Source organism: Homarus americanus, unplaced genomic scaffold (assembly GCF_018991925.1).
Source record: "Homarus americanus isolate GMGI-L3 unplaced genomic scaffold, GMGI_Hamer_2.0 scaffold29478, whole genome shotgun sequence".
NCBI classification, from domain to species: Eukaryota; Metazoa; Arthropoda; class Malacostraca; order Decapoda; family Nephropidae; genus Homarus; species Homarus americanus.
The window spans coordinates 1991782-2004771 of NW_024747997.1; the positions used below are offsets into that span (position 1 = coordinate 1991782).

The 12990-nt window shown below is 37.7% G+C and overlaps 1 protein-coding gene across 7 annotated transcripts in view; it reads left to right on the top strand.

The window, feature by feature from the left end:
• LOC121879914 (DENN domain-containing protein 1A-like) overlaps positions 1 to 12165 on the top strand; it is a 35059-nt gene extending 22894 nt beyond the window's left edge. For 3 of the 7 annotated variants that reach the window (XM_042386714.1, XM_042386715.1, XM_042386716.1), the window contains 4 exons: positions 296 to 382; positions 5749 to 6936; positions 7439 to 7598; positions 9318 to 12165. In XM_042386714.1, coding sequence (XP_042242648.1) covers positions 296 to 382; positions 5749 to 6936; positions 7439 to 7598; positions 9318 to 9976 — 2094 coding nt within the window. In that variant the 3' untranslated portion in view covers positions 9977 to 12165. The remainder of the gene's footprint in view (positions 1 to 295; positions 383 to 5748; positions 6937 to 7438; positions 7599 to 9317) is intronic. The other 4 variants (XR_006091467.1, XM_042386719.1, XM_042386717.1 and 1 more) reach the window with 4 other exon arrangements.
• The last annotated feature ends 825 nt before the right edge of the window (positions 12166 to 12990 follow it).

Sequence of the window (12990 nt, forward strand, 5' to 3'; positions counted from 1 at the left end):
TAATGGCTTGGCTCCTGTCTGTACAGTGTAACACAACCCTTTATCTTGAGGTCTTGGTATAACCTTCACATAAAGATTTTCAGCACCAGCATCCTATTTCATCTGCCTTCTTGAGTGGGTACAGTTCTTTCTGTATTGAGAACAAATTGAGGTTCATTATCAAGCAAGAAGTATACACTGTACCTGGAATGGTGTGAATAATACCTTATTTTTATTATTTAAGGCGTATTTCTTTCTGATGTTTAAAATTGTTGTGTGTAATCAACTTTCCTTCATTATATTCTTGTGATTTCAGCTAAGAAAGTCACTCACTATCCCATCTTATTTGGCCTTTAATAACGAACCTGCAGCCTGGATGTTCAAAGGCAATGTGTACCGTGGGGTGAGTTGCCTCGTGTTGACTGCTGCTGCAGCTAAGCCTTGTACATCATTAATTGCCTATGCAGCTATGGATGCAATACACTCAGTGATGACATAGATAGATGAACTGTATGGATTGCTCACATTATTATCTATAAACCAACATGTACATATAATCTCATAAACTGTGTGACATTTCAGTACAACTTTGATAATCAGAAACTTGCCTCAGTTTGGCTTTGGAAAAACAAAGAATTTCTAGATTAGTTTTTCTTAATACCCTTTGGTAACATTGCATAGCCAGAGAAGTTTTGTCCGTCTCTTTCTGTGATAATTAATGCACGACGGCAGGGAAAATGTACTTGACTTTGTCCTCTTGAGCAAATGAGTTTGTTAAATACAGTAGTGAAGAGTATCAGTGGTCACTTGTATGTTTGTGTTATCTTTGTTTGATAGTGACACAACACCATAATATAGTCACTGTCAGTTCCAACACCATACAAGCTTCATGTTCCAGTACTGTGTTGATGATTAGCTGGCGTGATGATCAGAGTTGTACTGTTAGTTGAGATATAAAGGAGAGAATGATCACCTCACTCCTCTTAGCATGTAGGATGAAGAAGTAAACAGTGATGCCATTGTTGGTGTTGATTTTATAACTTAACCTTTTCTTTAACCTTTTTGCCGCATTTCACGCACTTGCCATATTATTCTGGCTACCCCCAGATGATTTTATTCAGCTTAGGGTAACATCCCGTGGCAAAAGGGTTAATGGAATGCTACTGATAGTGATAAAATGTTCTACATAAAGCTTCACATTGTTTGGGAATCATAAAACATTGTAAACACATCAGCTGCCATAAAGAATTATTCCTCTGTGTCCGGTCTGACTGTCGAGGGGTTGTGTTATATCTGCCGCCACTTCAGATGGAAGATGATTATTTTAGCTAATGGACAAATGAAACATCAGAGCACAAAATCCACGTTACTCTAAACATCTGAGGATTAGGTTAAAAGAAGGAGTCATTAAGATAAGAGAATCTTTTAATACAGGAAATATTAACAAAAGCTGAACCCAAACTACTAACAAGAGTACAGAACAGTTACTCTAGACTTATGCTTTTTCAGGCTTGTCATACTTGGCTTTTGCGCTTGAAAGTTGGCAGAAAATTAAACAAAAGAATGACATGATTTAATTTGTTTATTGATGAAGATATTTATTTATTTACAGGAGAGCTTTTAACATGACTACCGGAACTTTTTAACATGACTACCAGTACTTTTTAACATGACTACCGGTACTTTTTAACATGACTACCGGTACTTTTTAACATGACTACCGGTACTTTTTAACATGACTACCGGTACTTTTTAACATGACAACCAATTATTATCTCAGGTTAACTTCTCATTCTTGTCCATACTTTATATTTCTCTTACACTCTCTCTCTCTCTGTTCCTTAATCTCTCCTATTCTATCTTTATCATTAACTTTATATCCTTATTCCTCCTCCACTTCTTTGTCTTGTAACTTCCCTTTCTCTCTCTCTCTCTGTCTCTATGGTCTTTCTCCTCTTGTGTTTTGACTTCCCACCATCTTTCTTCCCTCTTGGTCTTGCATTAGTGGGTTTACATTTTATCCCTGTGTTTCTAGTAGTTCATGGTGCGAGGTTTGTTGTCTTAGGTGGACATACAAGCCAAGACCAGGAGGAAGTAAAGGAGCTATATCTTACTCTCCTAATGTTAGTGTTTGATGGGTTGAGGCTACATGTACAGGATCCAGTCTCTAGTAATTTTACTTTTATCCTCTTCGCCACTGATCGGCTTCTTACTACTGGGGGAGGGGAGGGTGAAGAGAAGGTTAAGGTAGGTGAGTGGAGATCCGGCTACATTGCCTCCTTGTGAACCATCGGCTTATTGTTTAGTTTGACTTGTCTTCACTACTCGGGTCATAAGGCCGAAGGAACTTATCTTCAGTGTGGGGTGTTTTCCCATTTGTCATTCTCTTGATTAGATTATTCTTTCGTTTTTTTCCTCATCTTGAAGATTTCATGAGGGTTATAGTACAGTAATTGAGTTATGCTTCCGATTTGAGATTTTATACTTTCATATACCTGTGCTTGTATTGTTAAGTTAACCTAATAAGACTCCAAAACTTATATCTGTGAATAATAGCCATATCTGTCTGTCTTATTTCTGTTTTGATATATTCCTGACAAAGTGTATTGAGACGTGTAACAGACCACATAAGAAGAATTACACAGTAGTACGTGACATAAAGAAATCTAAAATACATTAAAAACTCTTGAATACCAAATGAATACTGGAGGCGGCTGTAGTGAGTCTTAAATGAGGCGCTCCCATTGAATCAACCAGTGGCACCTAAATCAGATTCTTGCATCAACAGGAAGTCCGACTCTCTCTCTACCCAATAAACCCTGTATTGGGACTGCCTCATTGTTAAGTAGTACAGTAAAGGTCCAGTACTATCAAAAACTACTTCCTAATTAACAGTAAAGTCAGTTCCAAGTCCCATGGATACTAAATATACCAGGTAAATCTCGAGAAAAATCATCAATAAGCAGATAGTTTCCTTCCCTGGCTGATATCACGTGTTGGGGCAGGGAAGATATCGAACAGAATCCTCCCTGAACCAAACTGGTAACCTAAAAATTTCTTTTAAAATATTAATTAAAAAAATTCCTACCCTATTCAGAATACTGTATCTGTTTATCACGAGTAATTTTTTATATACAGTATCGTAAATCCACTTATGAGTTGACGTGTTGAGTGATAAAGTGGACCATGGTGGTGTTTCACAATAAAGGGAACAAACAAGTAAAATATATTATCCTAAGATGTAGGTTTCTATGTATTTCTCCATTATATCATTATACCAGTAATGGCATGTGAGTGATGTAGTGTTGGTCTGAGTTTATAGTAAGGAACACATGTTAAGTTGATATTGTTTCACTACCCCCATGTACTGTACCATCCTCCAGGTGTTAACATTGAAACTCTTCTAACTCTGGCATCTGATAAGAAAATGCTGTACAAATTTATATTATCTTTGAAGTAATACTGTACAGGGTGTCCATAAATTATTTGACTCAATATAAAACTTAATAATATCAAAAGTATTAAGATAGAACCCAGTCTTTTGAGTTCTTCAAGTATAATAAAACTGTTGTGTTTTATTTATATACATTTTTTTAAGTTAGGAATTATAAAATGGGTAAAAAAACTTATGCACATCTTGTACATTAAAACAAAACTTTAAAAAAACTTAATAACGAAGCTTTAAGAAAATTCAGTGAATGCAAAAAACAAAACCATAAACCTATGCTTAAAATTGGTTGATATGCTTGACAGACACATGCATTAAACAAGTTAAATGTAGTTTTGTTTTGTGTTGTGTGGTGGTGTACTCTGGGTCTTGGGCTTCTGGCACTGTATATAGTCACGATGTTTCTCTGGTGGAAGTCTTACAGTGCCACATTGTTCCCTTCAGTAATTTTGGAGTGCCTTACTTGTTCATTTCACACGAGTTATCTTTTACCACATGTATATAGAGTAGGATAGTCGTAGGAGGTCAGTCGGAGGCCATCATGTTCGTCTTAGTGCAGCGACCATAGCCAGAATGTTGTCGGGTACCTCCCATGGTACAACAGACTATAGTACAGTAACTTCTTCTTTGAATTATGTATTGAAATTTGAAAATGATAGATATTGTGGTTTATTTTACTAGTAGGAGCACAGTACTGTATTGTGTATGAGGGTCACTGTAGCTACAATTAAGGTTTGGTGATTGTTTTAGTGAGATGAGACGTGAGACACATGTTATCTGCTCAACAGTTCAGTCACTGTGTGTTTGGTAAGAAGTATTTTATATGTAGCCATTACCAGAAGACATGGTAGTACTGTATATATACATCCCCATCATCAATACTGGAGGCGAGTAGTTAGGGTTGCAGAGCAAATTAAATTATTCTAAGGGTCATTAATTAACAATTTTATACTGTATGCAGTAATGTACCATACAACATTGTGACCCTGGATCCATAATCAGTGTATCACCTAAAATATCCTTCCCTAACTTGTAACATATCATAATCTTCATAAAATGTGTGGTTGTGTTTTGTTCTACTAGGGGGAGGAGAAAGTGGGACCCTCTTGGAGAAACACCACTGCCTTGTTTACTCTATAGAATACAGCATCCTGATGGTGTAGCTATGAATGCATGAACTGATGGTATTTAGTATTAGCACTTCTTAATAAATGATATTTGATGATCCCAGTGTTTGTAAGGTTACACAGATGGTATTACTTCAGTACACTGCTTCACTTAGGCCCTCAACTGTCATCATCTCTACTTGAAAACGTCGTGAGTAACATACATCAATATTTCATCACATGTTGATAATAAAAGTGTTATCTTCACATGGTGGCCAGCCCAACATGCTTCCATTGTCTTTATGTGTTTCATGAAAATAATCTTCTTGCCTTCATAATGCTCTCCCAGTCTTTGTTGTACACTTACCTTGTTCCTTATTTCAGCAAAGCCTCTATCACATACACACACACATGCTCACAGATTCTCATATATTACATGGTGTTGAGGGAGTTAGTATTTCCTTGTGGTTAGTTTTTTCTTGTTAGTGAGTTGTATTGGTAGGACTGATGGTCTTCTGGTACTACTGAAATGTAATGCAAGTACAGTACTGTGTGATGTAGCCATGTGGTAATAACAGACAGACTTCCTCTCACTGTGTAAAATGATTATCACATGAAGTCATTTGGATATGTCCACCAGACCTCCTGAGAAAAGAATCATAGCTGCCACATATTCTGATCCTATAAGTTAATAGAAAGTTGGAAGTGGTTGTAAAGTGTCATCATAAATTAATGGTGAACATGGAAAAGGAAGATAATGTACTGTGCTGTAATTGTTTAGGTAATACAGTACAGTACAGTAGAGGTATGCAGTTAATGCTTGATAAAACTGTATAAGACGACTGTATTTTAATTGTCTGCATGGTATAAACAGTCTGTGGGTTGTATGCTGCTCACGTTTATTAAATAAGTCGTTCACTGTAAAATGAATTCTTGTGAAAAGGCATTACTATACGTTTGTAATATATTTGTATAACGATGTAATATAAGTGATTGATATGAATACTATTGGGTTTGGATGTCATCAGAATATGATTTTTTTACACATAATTTTCCATTGTATACAGTACAGTACAAACTTTTAAAGGGACAACTCATGTGGGTATAACTACTGTAGTACTGGAGTAAGAATTAATGTAGTTGGAGTTTGATACAAGAAGATAAAGGAGGTATTGAAGGGTGAGAAACTAAGACACTATTGTATATCTCTTGCAGCATCTGAGTGCCAGCCTCACCTCTCTCCCTCTCATTGACCTCTCCTTAAACATTGAACTTCCTCCTCCCATTATGACATCTTTTGGCTACCGTTTCCCTGTCACCTTTGAGGATGACAATGGTGGTGGTGGTGGTGGTGAAGATGAGGATGTTGTAGGCAGCCCCTCCTCTTCGCACTTTCGCTCACCTAAGCTTCTGCACAATGAATCTGATTCCGTCGACACTGTTTATGGGGACGATGGTTCCTCTGTGTTAGATGAAAATATCTGGGGACAAACCCACCTCTCGCCACATTCTCCTTCTCCTCGTCCTTCTGTCTCCAACGTCTCTGCTGTATGTACGAGCCAGTCGACGTCCCCCCGAGGCCGTGGCAAATCAGGCACGCTCAGGCAGTTCTGTGATTGTCCTGCGTCTGAATGTTCTGCCTCTGCTCGTAGAACCACAACCACCATATCTAATACTACTGGCACTTGCAATGCATCTTCTGTTTTCTCTTCTGCAAGGATGTGTTTTCACCATGGGCATGAGTTCATTTCTCCTACAAAGTCCTCAAAAAGATCACGTCACGTAGACTGTTTGGATCCTTCCTCCTCTTGCATTGATTACCCCAAGTATGGTGCAAGTAAAGCCTTCTCTGCTTCACTCTCCAAATATTCCACCAAAGGGGGCACGCCCGGGTATTTTTACTCAAAGCTTACCAAGTCTATAGATGACAGAGCGCCAGTAGCTGAGTTTGAAGCCATAGAAAACTCAGAAGATTTTCTCCTATGTTCTCCTGTAAATATACCACAGGCCACTTTTTCCTCTCCCATTAGACCTGGCTATGCTGGTAACTTCCTCTTCTTCTCCTCTGCCTCTCACCCCACAGACATCATGACCATGAGTCTCCCAGCTGTTTTAACCAGCATCTCTCCACCCCCACTCTCTCCTTCCCCACAAGGGAGAAGTCTCTCTCCCACACCTCAAGGGAGAAGTCTCTCTCCCTCTCCTCAGTATTCTTACTATGCACCTATTTCCTCACGGTCCTCCAGCCCATTTCCTCCTCATTCATCATCCACCTTTCCTCGCAAGTCTCGGGACTCGTCCCGGGCATCCCTGAGCCCCTTGCCCCCACCTCCCCCATCCCTAGGCCGCCGCACAAGGAGCCCTAGCCCGCACCTTGGCTTAGATCAGGGGTCGGGTGAGGAGGTAATAAATTTTTCATCATTTTCCCTTTAGGCCTCTGGGACCTTGAGTTGCAGTTTATTATTTATTTAGTTATTTTTTGGATTCTTAGGGTGCATAGTTGCAATTTTTTTAAGCTTTAATTTGAATTATGTCTTTTATTTTTATTTTTTGTACTGTAAACTTTAAAACAGGATATGGTAAATAGGTGTCCTCATGATAGTATATATGCTTGTTCCAGTATTGCTTTTTATTTGCCTGCTTCAGTGCATGCTTTTTCAGGTCCATTGGGCGAATGTCCTGCATTGTTACAAAGTTTTGTTCATACACCCTTGAACTTCATGTATGCTTTGGTTTGCTTCTAAATATTGTTCAGTACATTATTATTAAGAAAATATTTTACATGTTTGAAACCTCTGAAATATCCAGTGCATGATAAAGCTTTTACCAGATATACAGTTCAGTAGTTGCACAATAACTGTCTCGTGCTTCTACCTCTCGTTCTATTTACTCTCGACTCTTCCAGGACGGGTCATCTCAGGACCTCATCTTCCTGGAGTCTCCACAGGATGAAATCTTCGATCCACTGTATGCCAAGGACCTCCCCCAAAAGACTCATCCCGGAGGAAGACCTGCCCAACCGCCACCACCTGTCCCTACAAGCAAATCAACATCCAGTCTACCAGGTTGAACACTCCCACATGTTTGATGAGCAGTTGTTGTTGGGATCTTGGTGGTTGTGTAATGTACACAATAATGTTTTTAAAGTTTTGCTCTGCTAACATAACTAAATCAACATTATTTATAAAACTTGATTCATTTACAGTTTTTTTTACTAAATACTCTCAGTAGAACAAGCAAAGTTTTGAAGTCAAGAGTCAAACCCCCAATACAGGTTTTTGTTGTGTAAATATGTTATTATTTTCAGTAAGCAAGTTGTTTTAGAGGATTTTCCGCATAAGTAACGTGGTGTATAGTGTTCCTTACAATTACAGGTTTTCACAGTCAATAGATCGTACCCACATCTTCACATACTAAAAATGAGAACACATGATTCATTTGTTGGAGTTCAATACCATACTATATAAACAAAAAATAATATATATGCTGCTGTACTTCAAGGAATATTTGTGTACTTAGTGCAGAAAGTGGAAAATGATGCCCAATTGCTTATATTTTTATTTTATTTTATATTTCATTCAAGTTCAGTACTTTGGGTACAAGGAAAGTAAAAGACTGGTAGAGAGTGTGCAGTATAGAGGTGGATGGTAGGAGGAAGAGGAGAGAAAAACCAGGGAGACAGAAGGATGTGCTGGAAGTAAATGGAATAGACATGTAGGGAGCGGTGGCAGCAGGAGAGTATGAATGGTTAATGGAGATGTTACAGCATCAAGACTGAGTGAATGACAGTAAATGAAGAGTCTGTCTGCTCATGGCTGTGTAAAATAACAAAACACAGCTTGCAAGAATAAAATTAAATTCATGGTCCAGTGTGACTGATGTGTGATGCTCTTTATGGTAAATTGGATGACAGATAGAGATTAAAACCCAAGGAGTAGCCCTGAATCCACATGGTGAGGTGAGGGGAGGGAAGAGCCTATTAGGGCTGGGGACTATCTAGCCACCACTTTTGAGGGCAGTCTTGATCAGGGTATAAACTCAAGGCTTTAAAATTAATTGTCATTGTTATCTGCATTGTACTATAGAGATTTCCCCCCCCCCCCCAGTTGCTCTTAACCCCTTCACTCCAAGGGATTGATATGGCTCTTAAACCCCCGTCAGAGGTACCATGTTTTACCTGTGCTCAGCTTAGTGTTTAATTTCTGTTATATTACTCTATTATGGTGGCTGTTGTATTGTCTCCCTCTTATTTATTATATCTCTGAATGTTTACAATATACATGTATACCGTACATTATTTACAACACTTATTGCGATAATGGAATAAAGTTATTTTTTTCTGGTTCCTTTTTTAAAATAATTGGCTGTGGAATGAAATTAAAAAACAGAACAGAACAATGGCGAGCCACCACAAGTTTCTCCTATTCGTGAAATGATTTCCCTCCAATTCTTGGTGCGTAAAATTTCAGTTACTTACACACTTACAAACATTATTATGACTGTATTACTAGTCACTCCCAGACACCACCTCGACACTCACCTTAACACACATGGGGAATATATATATACAGTACAGGTAGTACTGTACTGTATATATATTCAGTGTTAGTACAACTAGTGGGATATCATTTCGTTCCACCAATGACATAGAGCAGTACAGTACAGTATTTCACAAGGATGTACCAGGTACAGTTATGTCCTCTGGAGCCCTGCTTGGTATTCAGTGATTTACAAGGTTTATTTTCTGACTGTAAAGGCTAATATCTATATGTTGTCCTTTACAGGAGCATCAACAGCTGTTGAAAAAGGGGTTGGTGTTGGCAGTTTAAGTACCTCCCAGCTTCCTGGTACCACTGCACCTCACCCGGCTCTCTCACGTTCCACAGCCATCAACACTACTGGTCTACCTAATGCCACGCCAAAACGCCCTTCAGAGTACCGCCTATTGGCATCGTACCAGCCACGTGGATCTGAGTACCGTCAGTTCTCCTCCTTACAAACTAGCATGGGCACTCCAATTGGTTGCCAAAATCCCATTTACAACCAGCATCAACCTCCAGGAGTAGCTTCCCTCCCAAGTACCACTCGAGCAGGCAATGCAGCAGCAGCATTTGCAACCAGCATGTTGTCCCAAAGTTCAGAGGAGACATCAACAGGAACAGTGACTGGTAGGCCTAGCCCTTATGTTCAGTTTGAACCACCATTTGCACAGCATGGTAAAGCTTCCAGCACCACTTCCCAGCCACAGCGACCCCCTCGCCTATCTGAGAGAGACTTGTTAGGGGACTTTTCCAAAGACTTCCAAAAACTTACATTAAACAGCCCTTCTAAGACAGCAACGGCAGGGAATAACAATAACACAATAGTAAATAATAATAAGGCCCCTTTGTCTAACAGTGATACCAGGGGTGCAAGTGAAAACAAATGGGCAACATTTGATTAATGAAAAACTATTCTATGACGTATTAATATATTTAAAGGGGAATGTTTCAGAAAAGTAGTGGATGAAGACCAAAACTGAATCGGTTCATTTTAACTCAGTCATCGTGGTTGTGATACCATATTCAAGAGATGTAATACAGACAGAATATCAAATACAATATTCTTTTTGTAATATTTTGATAGGACATTCTGTGTTGAATTTTATATAGAAGCATTTATCTAACATGGTGCATATTCAGATTACAGAGAAGTGTATGTTCCATTAATATATAAAACTGTGTTGTTATGGTGATTCCAATTGCTTCACAGAAAACTATATTCTCATTAGCTTTATTTCAGTACCATTTGGTAAGTTAGAACAGCAAAACCAAAGACTGACAGACCCTGTGATGAAGATGAACAACCACTGCCTAAGTTAGTTCAGAAAAGAAACTAGAGGTGTGATTGTTATATGTTTTATAGAAAGGGTGTGGTAGTGTGGCCAGGAGCTTGTGTAAGGGCTCTTGACACAAGGTGGAATCCATCCATGGTGATGAGGTACTTGGCTTTACTACTTCATTATTGTGATACAGGTACACAGTTTTAATGACTGCTTTAGAGAACATGGGAATAAGATGGGAAGAATTAAGGTTATTGTAAGTGCTTCCCCAGGAGAAAATATTTACTGAAAAAATTTTAATGAAGGAAGGAACTTCTTTCTTTGTGTTAAATTAGGAAATTGTAAACACAGAAAACTGGAGAACTTAGGGTCAGATTAAACTTTGGTACACTTTAGTTAACGATGAATCACTTGTCCAGGTTTTCTATATTTTATGGATGTTATTAATGCAGAAAAATGTATTAATTCACATAATGTGTGTACCAAACTTTGTAAGACAATTCTTATAAGCTAATTACAGTGAAGGATTAGCGTCAAATAATGTACGACAAACCCAACGAAATATTGCTCTCATTGCAAGTGATGCAATACAGTATAGTCCACTGGAGTATGAAGTTGGTTTAAAAACTTTTAAAATGTTTACATCATCAATCAAATATAAATGAACACATAGTTGATCTTATTGTTGCAGCTTTGTTGTTGATTAATTTATTGTTTTAGCTATTTGAATAATGTATTGTTTAAAAGATTACAAGTTATTAATTATGACCAACATTATAGTATACCAGTTGTGTAGTACATGAAGACTGATGCTGTTGATTGATGTTTGTGTACTGAATTGCAAATAGCTGGTAGTAACAAAGTAAATATCTTTGATTGAGTCATGTATGAGAATCTCTAGACACTTATTTCTTCCATGAATCTTCCCCTACATTGTTCACATTAGTTTTCAAATTGAACATATAATTAAAAGTTTAATGAGGAAGCTTGCACTGGTTATGTTGCATCAATGTTGATCACAGTAGATAGCATATTGTAATATTAGCTCCTCCGTGTCATCAGTTGTGAACAGCCCCCACCGGAGTCGACCCCACCTAAACGGGATAAAACGTACGGTACCATTAATCGCTGTTCCTAATTTACCGACAGCAGTTAAGTTTTATTAGGTATTCATTCCAACCTCTGCTGTCAGTGTAAGGGAACTAGTAATGTTACTTATGCCCTGTACTGTATTATGAGTTTTTACCCTCCTAATGAAGATGGCTTATGGTGAAATGTACATATATATATATATTAATGAACAGGTGTTTTAATATAGTAATCACATTCTCTTTATACATGTAAATGCCAAATTATTGTTAACTTGGGAAATTATATATTTTCAAGAGCATAATTGACCCTCCCCATTGAATGTGTAACTCGTTTAAATATATTTTTTTCCGTGTCTAAGAGAGGCGTGTTAGAAGCCACTGTAAATACGTAAGGCTTTATAAAATCTTTATCATGTGATAAATATCTTAACTGTAAGGTGTTAATATGTAAGGGTGTCTGTCAGTCACCGTACATGTTAATGCTCTTGTTTTGAATGAAAGCAATGTTTTACATGTACACATACAAGCTGCATTATGTGAGAACAACCCTTGTACAGATTTAGTGCTGCTGCCCCATTCTCATCCCATATTCATGTTTATTAGTTAAGTTTCTTTGTGTATTACATGGAAACTTTATAGGCACAATCTTTTACTCTCATTATTGTTATTTTCTTATCATACAAAAATATTTATCAACAATAAATTCATCATTAAAATCAACTTGTTCTCATTATTAATATTTGTAGGAACATCATTCCTTGGTTAGGTATTGTATGTTGGGTGACATGATACATTTTGGGCAGAAATATTAAGTCTGAAAACAGATTTCAATGTTGAATGAATGTATAAATGGAAGTGGGAAACATGAAAACTTATACTGTATGATATGAGCAGTTTATTACGTATCATAATATCATATATAATGTGAAAAGTATTGGTGTTTAAGGGTAGTTAAATTGTATTAATTCTATTATTTCCTCTCTAAATACCCACCAGATGTAAATATATTCATCTTGTGAGCCTTGGCCATTATAAACACGGTCATCTACTCTACCATGCACTGCCAGTCAAACCATTAAGTGCCTGGATAGCCCATATTTTCCTATTACTCTTAAGTTTTGTATGAAAAACAATATGTAACTGTGTTATGCTTTATCTTCTTATTTGTAAATGCTAACTGAAGTTGAAGTGTTGAAAGATGAGCAGATAGGATGAAGAGGAGGAGAGTAACTTGAGGCAGCTGTGAGCATCTTAAGAGTCCAAAAAACATTTTTGTGACTCCCGTTTGAAACCATACAAAGCACTTTGTTTTCATTTTGCACTACTTCACTCAGTACCATCACATTTAATGTTGATTTTAGAAATTTCAGGGCAGCACACCTGGTAAGAATCCACAATGCTCTCTGGGTGACACAAGAGAGCTGTGGACCACACCAAGTTGTCTAGGCTTGGTCAGTCTGCCACTGACTTCACCTCAGTTTATAGGAAACCGAGTCTAGCTGCTCAACCAATGACAGCCCCATGCCACAGATGATGATAATGCAA